The 14,817-nt window shown below is 43.9% G+C and overlaps 1 protein-coding gene across 1 annotated transcript in view; it reads left to right on the top strand.

The window, feature by feature from the left end:
- The window catches only part of LOXHD1 (lipoxygenase homology PLAT domains 1), a 210,918-nt gene that overhangs the window by 42,797 nt on the left and 153,304 nt on the right, over window positions 1–14,817 (top strand). The window contains exons 7-11 of the mRNA XM_077817080.1: window positions 5,284–5,407; window positions 7,145–7,395; window positions 8,514–8,649; window positions 11,293–11,453; window positions 14,173–14,259. Coding sequence (XP_077673206.1) covers window positions 5,284–5,407; window positions 7,145–7,395; window positions 8,514–8,649; window positions 11,293–11,453; window positions 14,173–14,259 — 759 coding nt within the window. The remainder of the gene's footprint in view (window positions 1–5,283; window positions 5,408–7,144; window positions 7,396–8,513; window positions 8,650–11,292; window positions 11,454–14,172; window positions 14,260–14,817) is intronic.

The raw sequence follows: 14,817 nt of genomic DNA, 5'->3' as shown, positions 1-14,817 counted from the left end.
GATTGAGAAAGATGATTAAAGATCTGGAAAATAAGAGCTGTGAGTAAAAAGTTAAGTGAATTCAGCAAGTTTTCTTTGGAGACAAGCAGACCAAAGAAAGACAGGGTTAACTGCCTGCAGATGTGTGAACAGATCTTGTAAAGGGGTCAGGAATCAATTATTTTTCCTACTCAGCAAGGACAGAATGGGAAGCTCCTCGTTGTAGGGAAGAGGTAAAATGTAGGTTCAATACCAGAAAATGTGCAGCGACCATGCCGCCACTGGACCAAGCTCTTAAAGGAGGTTTGGGAATTATTTTCACTGGAAACACTCAAAGACAGGCTAGACCACGCTCCTCTTTGTGAGAGATGATTTAGGGGTAATGAATTCTGAATTCAGTTTTGCACATTTATGTGGAGCTGGATGAATCGACCCAGGAGAGTTTCTTTTGGACCCTGCTGAAAATTGTTTAAATCGGTCCAGATCCAAAGCCAATGGAATTCAGTGACTTCCTTGTTACTATAGCTGAAAAGGTCTGTTTACCCAGGAACATCAAAGCAAAGAACTGAAGCATGCACTTGCAGTTCTAGCATAAAGGCGACTCCAACTGGAGTCCTTCCTACTGTATTGAGTGGAGATCTGAGTCCATCATGTTTACCTCAAGCTCAGCTAAGACTGGAGTGTGTGTTTGTTAAATCTGTGTCAGATGGTGCTTGCTTGAAGGAGTGCGTGAAGGGTTGAGGCTAAGCCATAGGGCTCGGGGTTGAGGCTCTTTGGTTCTATTCCTCACTCTACTACTGATTCTTTGAGAATTTGGGTCATTCAATCACATCTCACTCTCCTCAACTTTAAAATAGAGATAATACTTCCCATACACACAGGTGTATTGGAAAGCTTAGATGAGGGTTTGTAAAAGTGCTGCAAGTTTCTCAGATGGAAGGCAGTACGTAGGTTATATGTATGTGTTGTGTGTGTGTGTTTACATATATATGTTGCACATATAAAAACTATATTAAAAGAGCAATGAGGTTGCAAAGTCAAGTAGTCAAAAGTTAGGAAAAGTCAGAATTAAAGTTGCCTGTGCAACCTTAATTCTGCCCTCGTGTGTATGCATTATGATACAGGCCTTAATTACATGGTCACATGCTATTTTTTCCACCAGACCCCTGTCTCTTTCATTGCACAGGATGGACAGTGCTCAGTTAATGACCAGCTGTTCAATATTTTGTTTTATCCTCATTGTCACTATTCAAACCCTGCTCTTTATACAGAATTATTAATTTCCGCCGGGGCTATTCTGTGACGTTCATCACTATAATATCTGAGTGCTTCACAAATGTTAATACATTTATCTTCACAACACCCCAGTGAGGCAAGGGAGTGCTGTTATCCCTATTTTACCACTAGGCAATCGAGAAGGGAGATTAAGGTCAAAAGTGTCCACTACTTTTGGGTACCCAATTTTAGATGCCTAGGACCTGATTTTTCAGAGTCCTTAGCATAATATAGCACTTACATCTTCAAAGCACAGCTTCCATGGATTTCAAAGGCAGCTTTGAGTGCTCAGCACTGCTGCAAACCAGATTCTAGTTGGGCACCCAGAAAATGAGGAACACACAATTAGTGGCTGTTGGTTAAAATGATTTCCTCAGCATCACACAGGAACTCTGTGGCAGAGGCAGAGAAAAAGTCCAGTTCTCCAGGGAAGCATTCAACTGCCTTAACCATGAGACCACCCTTTCTCATCCTGCAATCCTCTGCCTCATTTGCTATATACCTTCCAACTTCTACAGCAACTGGGGCAGGGGTCCTGCAGACAATGGCCTCCTTTACTAAGCAGCCCCAATTCATCCCCAGGAGCTGTGGCAACTGGTATTGTGCAAAGTCTTATAACTTGGCCAAATTTGGATGTTTTTTCATGGGCACAGGAAAAGGCACATTCCTGACACAAAGGTCATACACCCCTGCCAAATTGCGACCCCTTCCACCAAAGCATGGCGTCACTAGAATTCCCCATCAAAATGGTGGTAAGAATATTTTTAAATGGCAAAATAATGTATTTTCCCTATTCTCTGAAACAGCGGAGCCATTTTTTTGCTGAAACTTCAAAGGAAAAGAAAAAGAACGAGCCTTTGTCAGACACGCAGCATAGAAAATTTCAGCCCAAACAGTTAAAATTTTGACAAAGTTATAAACAACTGAAAACATGGTTTTATAATGGCAAGCTTAACTATAGGCATCACTACCTCTCCTGCCTGTAAAAGAAGTAAAGAAATACTATATAAATTCACCACAACCTCAGCTGGTGTTGACTTCGTGATTTATACCCGTTGAGGATCTGACCTAGTATTTTTGAAGCCTGGGTACCATGACTAGAAATGCAAGTATTATTTCAATCTTTAGTATTGTTCCTGGGGTCTAAACCAAAGTTTGCCATTTAAACTGTCCAATGGGAACAGAGAAAATGAAGAACAGAGCCCTGGGGAATCCCTCTGATCAGTGGGAACAGACTACAGGAAAAGGAGCATGATTAGGATACTATAAATAGTCCCTGCATGACATAAACTTTAGATCCACTTTGTTTAGGTCAATGGTGGCACAGACACTGGGGAGGTGACAAGGGGCAGCCCAAAAAACTAGCCCTCCCCTTTGCAGCAGTAATCAGTAAGATAGTTGTGAACATAAACGAAGCAGTTTCCTGAGCTTGACATGAAATCTAGCTGGAATGTAAGCCGCCCCAAGTTCGAAGGTGCAGGGTAAAACATAACAGAATTTGTTTTTCTCCTTGTGCTGTTTTTCCCAAAGTGTTCCATGATCTAATAAAGGAAGCTTTGTCAGACCCAGACACACACATTAAACATCTCTGGTCATTCCTGTCACACTTCCTAAGTTGTGGATGTTGTTGTCTAGTTGTTTATGCTCAGAGTGAGCTTGTCAGCTCTAAATATAAAATGAAATGTGAATAAAGAGCTTGAAGAGAAGCATAAGAAAAGTACTAATTTGTAAGAGATGGCTCCAAACTATTGCTACTCCTATCATGACTGCTACTAGGTACTGCTATTAGAGACACCCCCAGTCCACATGTACCTTAATGGAGCCGTCTCTTTTAGATCCAGTGCCCAGCTGCTGCTTGATTTCCCAGCATGCATTACCACCCAAACTCTGGAGACAAGCTCCATTCCGGGATTGACTACATGCCATTAGAACCGGAGGCAGCTGGCACTACCAGCTACAACCAAAGTCTTAGAGCAGGGGTGGGTACACTTTTTGACCTGAGGTCCACACCTTGGTATGGAAATTGTATGGCGGGCCGGCTGGGGCAGGGGATTGGGGCACATGGGGGGGATGAGGGCTCCGGATGGGGGTGCAGACTCTGGGGTGGGACTGAGGCTGAGGGGTTTGGGGTACAGAAGGGTGCTCCAGGCTGGGTTGGAGAGGTTCGGAGGGCGGGAGGGGGCTCTCAGCTGTGGCAGGGGATTGGGATGGGGCTTCGGGTTGGGATCAAAGGGTTTGGAGGGCAATCAGGGCTGAGGCGGGGGGTTGGGCTGCAGGGTGGCTCAGGGGTGCAGGATCTGGGTGACACTTACCTGAAGCGGCTTCTGGAAACAGCGGGCCGTCCCCCCTCTGACTCCCAAGCAGAGGTGAGACCATGTCACTCTGTGTGCTGCCCCATATGTAGGCATCACCCCCTCAGCTCCCATTGGCCATAGTTCCTAGCCAATGGGAGCTGCAGAGCTGGTGCTTGGGGTGGGGGCAGTGTGTGGAGCCCCTGACTGCTCCTGCTTCTGGGAGCTGTGCAGAGCTGCTGCACGCTCAGAGTGGAGCAAGGCAAGCCCACGATCCCACTCCCCGGCTGGAGCACTGGAGCAGGGGAACTCAAAGGCTGGATTAAAAGGGTGTGGCCCGCGGGCTGTATTTTGCCCACCCCTGTTTTAGATGAATGATAAGGTTGGGAATCACTGGTGTCTGGATTTTGGAATAAATAGTTCTCAGACTCTCTCCCTCTGGCCTTGAAGGCTGAGGGAAATACAACAAGAACAGTCTAGCCTGGAGAGCAAATCTTATTTACTGAAGACATTCACCAGCAACAGGAATGGAGATTCAGATTTTTCATGTCTAGCAGAAAATCTATTATCCTCTAATGGTATAAAACATTGCAGTAGTAATGATATAATGGTATAAAACATTTATAGTAATGGTAGTAGTAATGGTATAAAACATTTCCTAGTCAACTATGGAAATCTACAAATGTTTTGGATCAAAGGATATAGAAATTGTCATATCTGATCAGATTAAGGGTTTGTCTAGTCTAGTATCCTGCCTCTGGTAGTACCACATGCTTCTGAAGAAGGTCAAGAAACTGCAAAATTGGTAAGAACAGCCTTTCTGGCCACATAGGGGAAGTTCTGTCCTTGGCTTATCAACGTAGAACGTATTTAGTGGGCCAGGAAGCCAAGTCCTGCCTAACTCATGGAGGATAGGTCCATCAGTGACTATTAGCCAGGATGGGCAGAGATGCAAAACCGTGCTCTGAAGTGTTCCTATCCTCTGTTTGCAAGAGGCTAGGAATGAGTGACAGGAGATGGATCACTTGATGATTACCTGTTCTGTTCATTCCCTTTGAAGCACCTGGCATTGGGCAATGTCAGAAGACAGGATACTGGGCTAGATGGACCTTTGGTCTGACATAGTATGGCTGTTCTTATGATCTAACTAGCAGCTGTTTCTGCTCTAGGTTCACTGCCCCCATTGCAGAGGGAAGGTGCAGAACTGTGAAAGGGGGAAGCTGGTAGTTCAGTAATGGAGTCACTGGGTGAAATTCTCTGGCCTGTGTTATGCAGGAGGTCAGATTAGGTCGAATGGTCCCTTGTGGCCTTAAAATCTATGAAAAAAATCTTTGAAAAAGGTGTCGTCATGGGGCTACCTGTTTAGCTGCCATCCAGACTAAGGATAGAGAGAAGGCAGCAAGCGGAGTCCAGAGAGGAGTAAAGCAGGCCAGCCAGATGGTCCTGCTGTCGAAGGTAGCTGGGAGCTCCAGTAGGGGGCAGATTCTGACAAAGTTCACTAGGCAAAATAGCCACATTAAAAGGTGACGTATGTGCTGACTGTCTGCAACTGTCTGTCAGCCAAAATTGTGGAGAGGACGGTTTCATCTTGTTCTCCAATAAATGTATTTGTAAGTCAGGTAAGACAGAATGGGCAACTCAAATGCTGCATCTCCCCTGCACTCTTTGATCTGATCTCCATGTAACACCGCCCTTCGCTTTAGCTTCACGTTGGTCACAAACTTGTCTCCTCTTCTAGGTGATCATCGAAGACATTGGCAATAAATCTGTGTACGAATTCCCAGTTGGTCGCTGGTTTGCGTTAGATGAAGATGATGGGAAAATCCAGCGGGACATTCTCGTGGGAGGAAGTGAGGCCACAGGTAAAGGCAGTGGGCCTGATTCTGGGATTGGGGGCAAGGAGAACTGGGGAGTGAGCAAAGGTTTAAATAGCACTAAAATGAGATCCAATAAGTGGAGCATGGGAAGTGAATGTCGACCTCCAACATGGTCATAAGGGGCAGGTCACCCACATAGCTGGGTTAGGGTTGGAGAGGCAGATATAGAGAGGCAGAGTCCACTTCTTCATGGTCCTTGGACCGCAGGGACCTGTGCTGTGTGGAGATCTCTAGCCATGCCTCATTTAGAAGTTAACATGCCATGTTTGTGATTCATCATGGAGACCTGCTGTGGACCAGACATCTGTGACATGCCAGTCCTCCAGTGCCCAGCTCACCAACATAGCAGATGCATGACATGTCCATTGACGTAGGTCAGGAAGCACCTGCATCAGCAGGCTCCAGGCTGATGGCTCATGGAAGAAGGATCCAGTGTATGCATTAACATGTCGACTGTCAGCCTTCAGAATGTGGGATACCAGTGCCAAATGGCTTAATTATTTATCTGAGTAACTGATGAAAAAGCTTCCAATGTGCTGCTCATCGATCAATTTTATGCTTGATACTATTGCTGGGGAAGCATAATCTCCTTTTACAATGCACTATGTTCAATTCCAAAGTCTAATATTGACTTTATGATTGTCTAACTTAATTAGAACACAGACAGACAAATGCTTTCTCATTGTTTGAGGAAATCTGAGCTCCTATGGTTTGATAAAGATGCTCCACTTGCATAGAACATGCCAACATACAAATATTAATGTAACTTTTGAAAAAACATGACTGTTTATAAAACATCAAGTTCTGAAGTCCCTACTTAAGCAAAAATCACCATTGAAGTTTGAGTTAGTTAATCTGAGCAAAGGCTGCCAGGCTGGACCCAAAATATTTATATGTGCACCTTGGAACATTCTTATGGTAGTAGGAATGTTTCCTTACTTATTAATGGAACATATATGTGGGAGCCAGGAGTGGCGAACTTCTAATAATCCCAGCTGTGCCATCGACTCTGTCCGTGACATCGACGTCTCTAAGGCAAGATTTTCAGATTTTTTTCAATGGACATAGAAATTGCCGTGCTGGATCAGACCAGTGGTTCATCTAGTTCTGTATCCTGGAGCTTATTTTCAGTGGCACTGAAGATCTACAGGTCCACTTCACTTTACTTAGAACTTCTGGTGCTCAGCTCCTCTGAAAAGCAGGTCTCTCTTACTTAGGTGATTAAATATGGGTCTAGGCACTTAACGTTAGGCACCCACGTTTGAAAAGTTGGTGTTGACAACTATGCCTCAGTCTCCTAGCTCTTAAAGTGGAGTAATCTCTGTGACTACCTTGTGAAATGTAATGCAGAACACTCTGAAGATATTACATATGTGTTCAGTATTTTTCATTTAATTTAATAGAAAAAGCAAGAATGTCAGAACCACTGAACTTCAGCTAAGGGTTCTTTCTTTCTGGGACCTTGAAGTAGAGAGGCTATCACCCTATGTGTACTCCTGCTGGAATATATGAAGTTATATAAGCTTTAGCTGTGAGTTTCTCTGAACACTCCAAAGCATGAAAAAACAATCATATTTATAGTGCACTGCATGGTGGTTGAAAACAAAACACCCTGCAGGAAATCAATGCAGCTATGAACCACATTCTATGTCATGTCAAAAATTGTTACTTTCACTTTTTTTTTCTTTCTAACTGACTCTCATTCCTTTGTGACCCCCTCAGGTATTGTTTACAATGCTGCTGTAATGACAGGGGATGTCAGAGGGGCTGGCACTAACTCCAAGGTCCACATAATCCTGCATGGCTCTAAAGGTTTAAAGAACAGTGGGAAGATTTTCTTGGAAGGAGGTGAATTTGAACGCGCCAGGACAGATCTATTTAACATTGAGATAGCAGCTCTTCTCAGCCCCCTGAGCAGAGTCACAATTGGGCATGATAACTGCGGTGTCAGTTCTGGCTGGTTTTGTGAGAAGGTGAGAACAGGTCAAAGTCTTTAGGCAACTCTCAAATTATTTCTCATTTGCAGTCTGCCCTGGACAACCAAATCAGTTTTAAAATTCTACTTTTATTTAGATTCCAATATCTCTAGTGTATTAAGTCAATATTATGCATAATGCATGCTATGAGACTGATTGCCACTAATATATGTTAGATGCATAAATCAATCCCTCATTAATTGGGTCAATTGCTCATTTGCTGTCACAAAGAGAGAGAGTATTTTCTGCTCAGCACAGAAGCACTGTTAGATGCTTGCATAATGCGTATTGAAGAAATGCAATTTTGTGTTGTATTCAGAGCTTCTAAGTTAAGATCCAGATTCAAACTTGCCCGATGTTTAGGGGTTGTTGTGATCTTGGGTTTTGGGTGGGTCCAGAACAGGGAAAGGGGTCAACCACATCACTTTATTAGGGGTTCAAATTTGGGCTTTTCAGATCTATGGGTTTGTGTCTATGCCCATCTCTAACTGTGTTCTGCCATGAGATTGTCAGCTCTTAATCTAGTTTGCCAATAAAGGGACAACTTTCCCTAGGTGATGGAAGGCCATGTGGTTTCTCTGGGAAGTGATGTAGTTTAACAGTGGAGACACCTGAATCATTTGCATAACTTGGGTCTCCTGCCAATCATTGAAAAATGTGGCTGCCTAACCCTCAGTCCACTTGGGCTGTTGAATTGAAAATGAAAGATGCATGCAACAGGCCCCTGTCATTGACTTCAGTGGCTCCTGGTACATCCTGCAACCCCCACTTCTCAAGCCCATGTCTTTGGAGGATGAGCAATTGACCCTTTTCTCCTTCCAGACTCTACAGTGGTGTTTGGCCTCTGCTTGGTAGCCACATGTCAATACACCCCCAAGAAGAATCTTCTGGGGGAGTAGGAGGGCAGAAACCATTTGTTGCACTCATAATTGGACAAGAAACAGCCTGTTGTTTTTTTCTGATGACTTCCCAAAGAGCCTAACTTTTCACAGAGGACTCACAACTCCTTGCTCAGTTGTTACCTTAGCTGTGGCAGGTTTCAGACACCTCTAATTTGGGCTGCTAGTGAAAGGAACTGGATAACTGGACTTTCTTTCCTTGACTTCTTTTCCTAGGTGGTGGTTTATTGCCCATTCACTGGCATTGAACAAACCTTTCTTTGTGGAAAATGGCTGGATGAAGATGAAGGAGATGGACTGATAGAACGGGAGCTCTATGAAATGGTCTCTTTGCGCCAGAAGAGACTAAAAAGTATGTATAGTGGCAGATAGGGCACAAGCAGATTCCTTCTACCCTCAAACTTGGATGCTACCTATCCTGACACAATACAGGTAGACTGTTCTGCAAGGCAGAGGCCTAGGTAATGCAGTGATCAAAGCTCTCAGGTCTTGCTTTAATTCCAGTTTGAGACATTGAGATGGACATGGGTTTGGGGGTTTCAAGAAATTAAACTTTTAAAATATTGTAAAGGAATGCACCAGTTTCCTTATGTAGAAGAATTATGGGCTTCTCAGGTTGGGTCACTGGCCATGAAAAGAGTCCCTATAGCACCTTTACACTGTAAGCATGTTAGATCTAGAGTTGTTCTCCCTATAATATTAAAACCTGATCTGCTAGTGAAGCTGAATACCCTCCCCAACTCCCACCCCAGGGCATCCTAAAAAAATGGAAAAGAGGAAAAATAAAAGAAGCAACCATTGTTGTTGATTTTACACAGCTTGCAAACCTTATTTTTCACTTAGGGTGGGTAGGATAGGAGTAAAAAGTCCAATAGTATTTTGTCATCTTGACCAACTGCAGAATGTGCCTCTCCAGGTAGCAAAGTTAAGCATTTGATCCCCCTGCATTAGAGGGAGGCATGCTCAAAGGCATTTGGCTCAGTGTGCCATTCTATCTAGCAGAGGGCAATATGGTAGCAACATGGTTCAAGACCTGTTTGGTGTCTTTGCAGCAAGAAGGGAGTTCCTACTATTTCGTCCTCATTAGAATGTACATGTAAGCAAAACATTTTAATTAACAAAATAGATGCTATTTAATCAGGATGTCTCCGTGGATTCCAGTTTGTCCTGTTTAAGCAGCAGTTTCATTTAAACTAAGTTTATCTAAATGTTATTTAATGTTATCGTCGCATTATGTCTCTGACGCAGTCCATTCAACTAAAGCATTTATGACCTTTAACTGCCATATTATCAACTCTGATTGTTATTGACAGGGTAATTCCCTGGTTGCTATTGTATGCGAGATAGGCAGAGAACATTAGCCTTGAGAAATCTGTGCCCTTTAAATGCCACATTAAAGAATTGTAGAAGCTGAAGATGGGGAAAACCTCTTATGTCATCCAGCCCATCAGCTTGCCAGTGCAGAATTGTTCCCTACTGTACATTTATTGGAGTATTGTTCAAACTCATTTTAAATGTCCACAGAGACAAGTCTGCCTGCACTGCTTTTGGAAGAGTTTTCCACAGACTAATAGATCTCACCGTTGGGAAGCTTTTCTTGCTGTACAACCAAAAATTTTCCTTCCTTAATTTTATTCTGGAACCCTTTGCACCAAATGATTCCTGTCTCTCTTTGGTGCTTATATCCAGAAGAATCTCTGCTTACCAAACCCTGCTTATGAGAACCTCCTTGCTATCCAAACACCCTGTGTCACTTGATGTGGAGGGAGGTTTGGACAGGAGATGAGTAGGGTAACAGCCTGAAGACTTCAGATTTATAGAGCCACTAAGATCTGCAAAGATGTGGCAAACGCTTGGGGAACTCCTAATCTCCTCTGACAGCTCCATCCAGACTCTGTGCTTGGTTCCTTCTTCTTTGACCCCTTTAGTCCCTTGGCAACCAAATAATCACTGGGTTTTGCAGTCTGTTACTGTCCAATTTTTATAAGTTCCTGGCTAATTTGCTTTTACGAATTACACCTGTGCAATGTACAACTACAGTAAGGCATGGATCTATGCCACTCCAAGTGTTGTATACCACTGTTATACCAAAGGTAACTCAACCAATCAACACCCTTACTTTGCAGCTAATTTGTGTGCAACAATTTCATTGGTTGAGGGAGACTGCACACATGATGGATTAGATGGCCCAACTGCCACTCCCATGTACCCAACTGCCACACACACAAATCAACACAAATCACCCAACACAACCCACCTCATCTAGACACATATCGACACAATCATTTAAACAGCACAACCAGTATACACATGTAGCCCCTTATGGCAGCACACACCGCTTATTTGCCACCTGCACAAATCCACATAACCCTCCCAGCATACCACAACCCTCATACAACGACACAACCTTCACACACTATAACCCCAAACTCACATAGTTCCTCACCACAGCGCACACCCCTCATTTGCTATCCACACAAATCAACACAACTCTCCCAGCACAAGACAACCCACACACAAAACAACCCAACCACCCACACAACAGCACAACCAACACACAAAATAACCCCACACATCACTCTGAAGCCTAGATTGTCTGTTAAATCAGTGTGAAGTGATACAAACAGACACAAGCATGGCCAGGAGCTCTTTTGGTCTGTTACTGTCCAGTTTTTAAGTTCTCAGACATTTTTGGCTTTTTTACACATGACTTTACAAATTACACCAGCACAACAGCACAGGCTTTGAGCTGCTACTTATAGTTTAAAGGGAGTCACATGGTTAAATCTCCATGCAATGCATGGACACCTTATTCCTGTATGACTATAGGTACCCAATTATCTATATACCTAAGAGGATAAAAGGCCTGAATTTTCCTCATATAAATACACAGCCTCCTCTTGTCCTAGTGAAGTTATAGGAATGTTTGTACCAGCATGTTTTGATATTTTTATTTGCTGTTTTGTTTATAAAATGGTTTGAATCTTCTTTGTAGAAAATCCCTGGTCACTTTGGATCTGGACAAGTGACATTAAGAATGCAGGGACAGATGCCAGCATCTTCCTCCAGATTTACGGAGACAAGGGGAAGTCAGATGAAATGAAACTGGACAACAATTCAGACAACTTCGAATCTGGACAAACTGACAAGTTCACGGTCAGAACTTTGCATTTGTGGTGGAAGGACTTGACTGTGGTTCTCTTAGGGCGAATTTTACCCCTTTGCAGAGGGCTAGCAGCCCAAGGCCTATACACCAATTAAATCCCACTTTAAGCTTTAGACAAATCCTCAGCTGATGTAAATAGGTATAATTCCATTGACTTCCATGGAGACACGAAGATTTACACCAGCTGAGGATCTGGCCCAAGTTCTTAAAATAGGGCTTATGGCTGTTCCGGCGCTGGTGACTTGAAGAAATGATTGCGTATTGATTGCGTATTGCATAGTATGTTCCCTCCAGAGCTCCGGGCTATATCCTCAGCTGACGTAAATTGGCACAGCTCCATTGACTCCAGTTCATTTGCTGCACCCATTTCTGCCAGTGGAGGAGATGGTCCATTATGCCTGCAGAGGTGAGGAACACGCACAGTACCTCCAGTGGTGCTGGGGTGCGGGGAGCTCATGGACCAACAGCTCTTGTTAGAACCTTGGGAAGAGCAGTCTATCCACATTCCGTGCAGCACTAGCTTCTTTGCGCTTGCACAAGTGTGACTGTCATGGCTATTAGTATGCTTAGGAATAGTTTGTGTACAGTGCCAAAAAGTGCTCTGGGTTCTATAAAGAACAAGTAGCAGACAAGGTTCCTGTCCCAAATAGTTTATTGTCTTAACCTGGCCATGTCTCCAGTCTCCTTGGACATGTTCCTCAAAGAGTAACCAGGACTGATGTCAATATTGCCTGCAGAGTTGGGGTTGGGTAAGAGCTTCCTGTGCATGCTAATACCCCTAATTCCTTGACATGCTTGCATTTGACTGGCTATGACACGTCCTTAAAACTTAGTTATGGGTTGTCCAGAAGAAGGTTAAAAAGCAAAGAGTTACTTACCCTGTTGTAACAATAATTCCTCTATCTAGCTGAAGCTGTAGCCTTCTCACAGAAAGAAGTGCATATGTTTTGGAGGCTTTGTTTGGGGAACACTGTGGAGGATTCAGACAAGAATAATGCCGTGAGATGAAGGTGCTCCAAATATTATAGCTGACAGCCCTTATTCAGATGACTTATTCAGGGGACAGTGGATTCTCCTCAGTGTCCAACAGTGAACAGCTCAGGCCAATACAGGAGGATCTGGATGACCTTGTAAACTGGAGTAATAGTAATAGGATGAAATTTAATAGTGAGAAGTGTGAGGTCATGCATTTAGGGATTAACAAGAATTTTAGTTATAAGCTGGGGATGCATCAATTAGAAGTAACAGAGGAGGAGAAGGACATTGGAGTATTGGTTGATCATAGGATGACTATGAGCTGCCAATGTGATATGGCTATGAAAAAAGCTAATGCGGTCTTGGGATGCATCAGGAGAGGTATTTCCAGTAGGGATAAGGAGGTTTTAGAACCGTTATAAAAGGCACTGGTGAGACCTCACCTGGAATACTGTGTGCAGTTCTGGTCTCCCATGTTTAAGAAGGATGAATTCAAACTGGAACAGGTACAGAGAAGGGCTACTAGGATGATCCAAGGAATGGAAAACTTGTCTTATGAGAGGAGACTCAAGGAGCTTGGCTTGTTTAGCCTAACTAAAAGAAGGTTGAGGGGAGATATGATTGCTCTCTATAAATATATCAGAGGGATGAATACCGGAGAGGGAGAGGAATTATTTAAGCTCAGTACCAATGTGGACACAAGAACAAATGGATATAAACTGGTCATTGGGAAGTTTAGACTTGAAATTAGATGAAGGTTTCTAACCATCAGAGGAGTGAAGTTCTGGAATAGCCTTCCAAGGGAAGCAGTGGGGGCAAAAGATTTATCTGGCTTTAAGATTAAACTCGATAAGTTTATGGAGGAGATGGTATGATGGGATAACATGGTTTTGGTAATTAAATATTCATGGTAAATAGGCCCAATGGCCTGTGATGGGATATTAGATGGGGTGGGATCTGATTTACCCAGGAAAGAATTTTATGTAATATCTGGCTGGTGAATCTTGCCCATATGCTCAGGGTTCAGCTGATCGCCATATTTGGGGTTGGGAAGGAATTTTCCTCCAGGGCAGATTGGAAGAGGCCCTGGAGGTTTTTTGCCTTCCTTTGTAGCATGGGGCACGGGTCACTTGCTGGAGGATTCTCTGCTCCTTGAAGTCTTTAAACCACAATTTGAGGACTTCAATAGTTCAGACATAGGTGAGAGGTCTATCGCAGGAGTGGGTGGGTGAGATTCTGTGGCCTGCATTGTGCAGGAGGTCAGACTAGATGATCATAATGGTCCCTTCTGACCTTAGTATCTATGAATGATTGTCCCCACATTGGTTTCTATGCAGTCCTCCTCATCTGGAAAATGTTGGCTCTGATGTTGGGGCTCTAGGTGTGCAACACCAGGAGAACAGGGTGTATGGGTGTGTGTCAGTATCCTATCTAAGGCAGAACTCCAAACCATGGCAGAAAATTCTACTCCATGCCATGACTTCAGCGACTTTCATGACTAAGGGTTGCAGGATTCCGACCTTACGTTATTTATCATGAAAGTAAATTCACCAAGCTGTCGTTGCAGTGTAGAGAATGATATCTTTCTAACAGCATTCATTCTCAGCTCCTGTTCTTCCTCCTGTTGACCCTCATTGGAAGCTGTGGATTACAGGAGGTTTTAAAGAGCAATGTATGTGCCTTTCTGAGTTATGTAATGTGCCGTTTTGGGTATGTTTGTGTTTGTTTATGTAGATTGAGCTCCCTGATCTGGGCACATTTTATAAGCTCCGGATTTGGCATGAGAAGAGGAGTCCTTTTGCTGGCTGGCATCTAGACAAGGTGAGATGATGGAAAGGCAGACTGCACCTGAAAAAGCCAAGTCCGCTTTCAATGGAGCAAGTCATCCTCTCTTGTCGCCAAGACAAGAGACATTTTACAGACAATATGCTGTGCTAATGAGCAAGCAGCTGCATTCAGTATGCTATGGTCTGATATTGGGAGTCTGAATTGGTATCTCCATTTACAAGAGTGTGTGGAGCTGCTGTGCAATGGATCAGGATCTGGGGAGTCTGCATGGAAGGTGCATGTGCCCCGCATATAGCAGAGCACCGCTCCACTGGGGCTCCCTGCATGCCTTCGTCTAGCCCAGCTGTGTGGGGTACCAAGTGGAAAGGAGGGAGCATGGCTGGTGGATAGGCTGCTACAAAGGCACACTGAATATTGTCCCCTTCTGAGTAGGGGTGCGTGTGCTGCAGGAGATACCACAACTTTCCAGTGCAGTAGTAGCTAGAGAGTGACTCCTGTTGGTGTTTCATGGGTTTTGGGAGAGGATTCCTTCTCCTCTCAGCTCCACGGCAGTTCCCCTCCCACCACCCCACCCCACGCCACCCCAGTATT

This window comes from Eretmochelys imbricata, chromosome 5 (assembly GCF_965152235.1).
Source record: "Eretmochelys imbricata isolate rEreImb1 chromosome 5, rEreImb1.hap1, whole genome shotgun sequence".
NCBI lineage: Eukaryota > Metazoa > Chordata > Testudines > Cheloniidae > Eretmochelys > Eretmochelys imbricata.
Note: the sequence above shows the minus strand (reverse complement) of the source record. Positions and strands in the feature narration are given on the sequence as shown.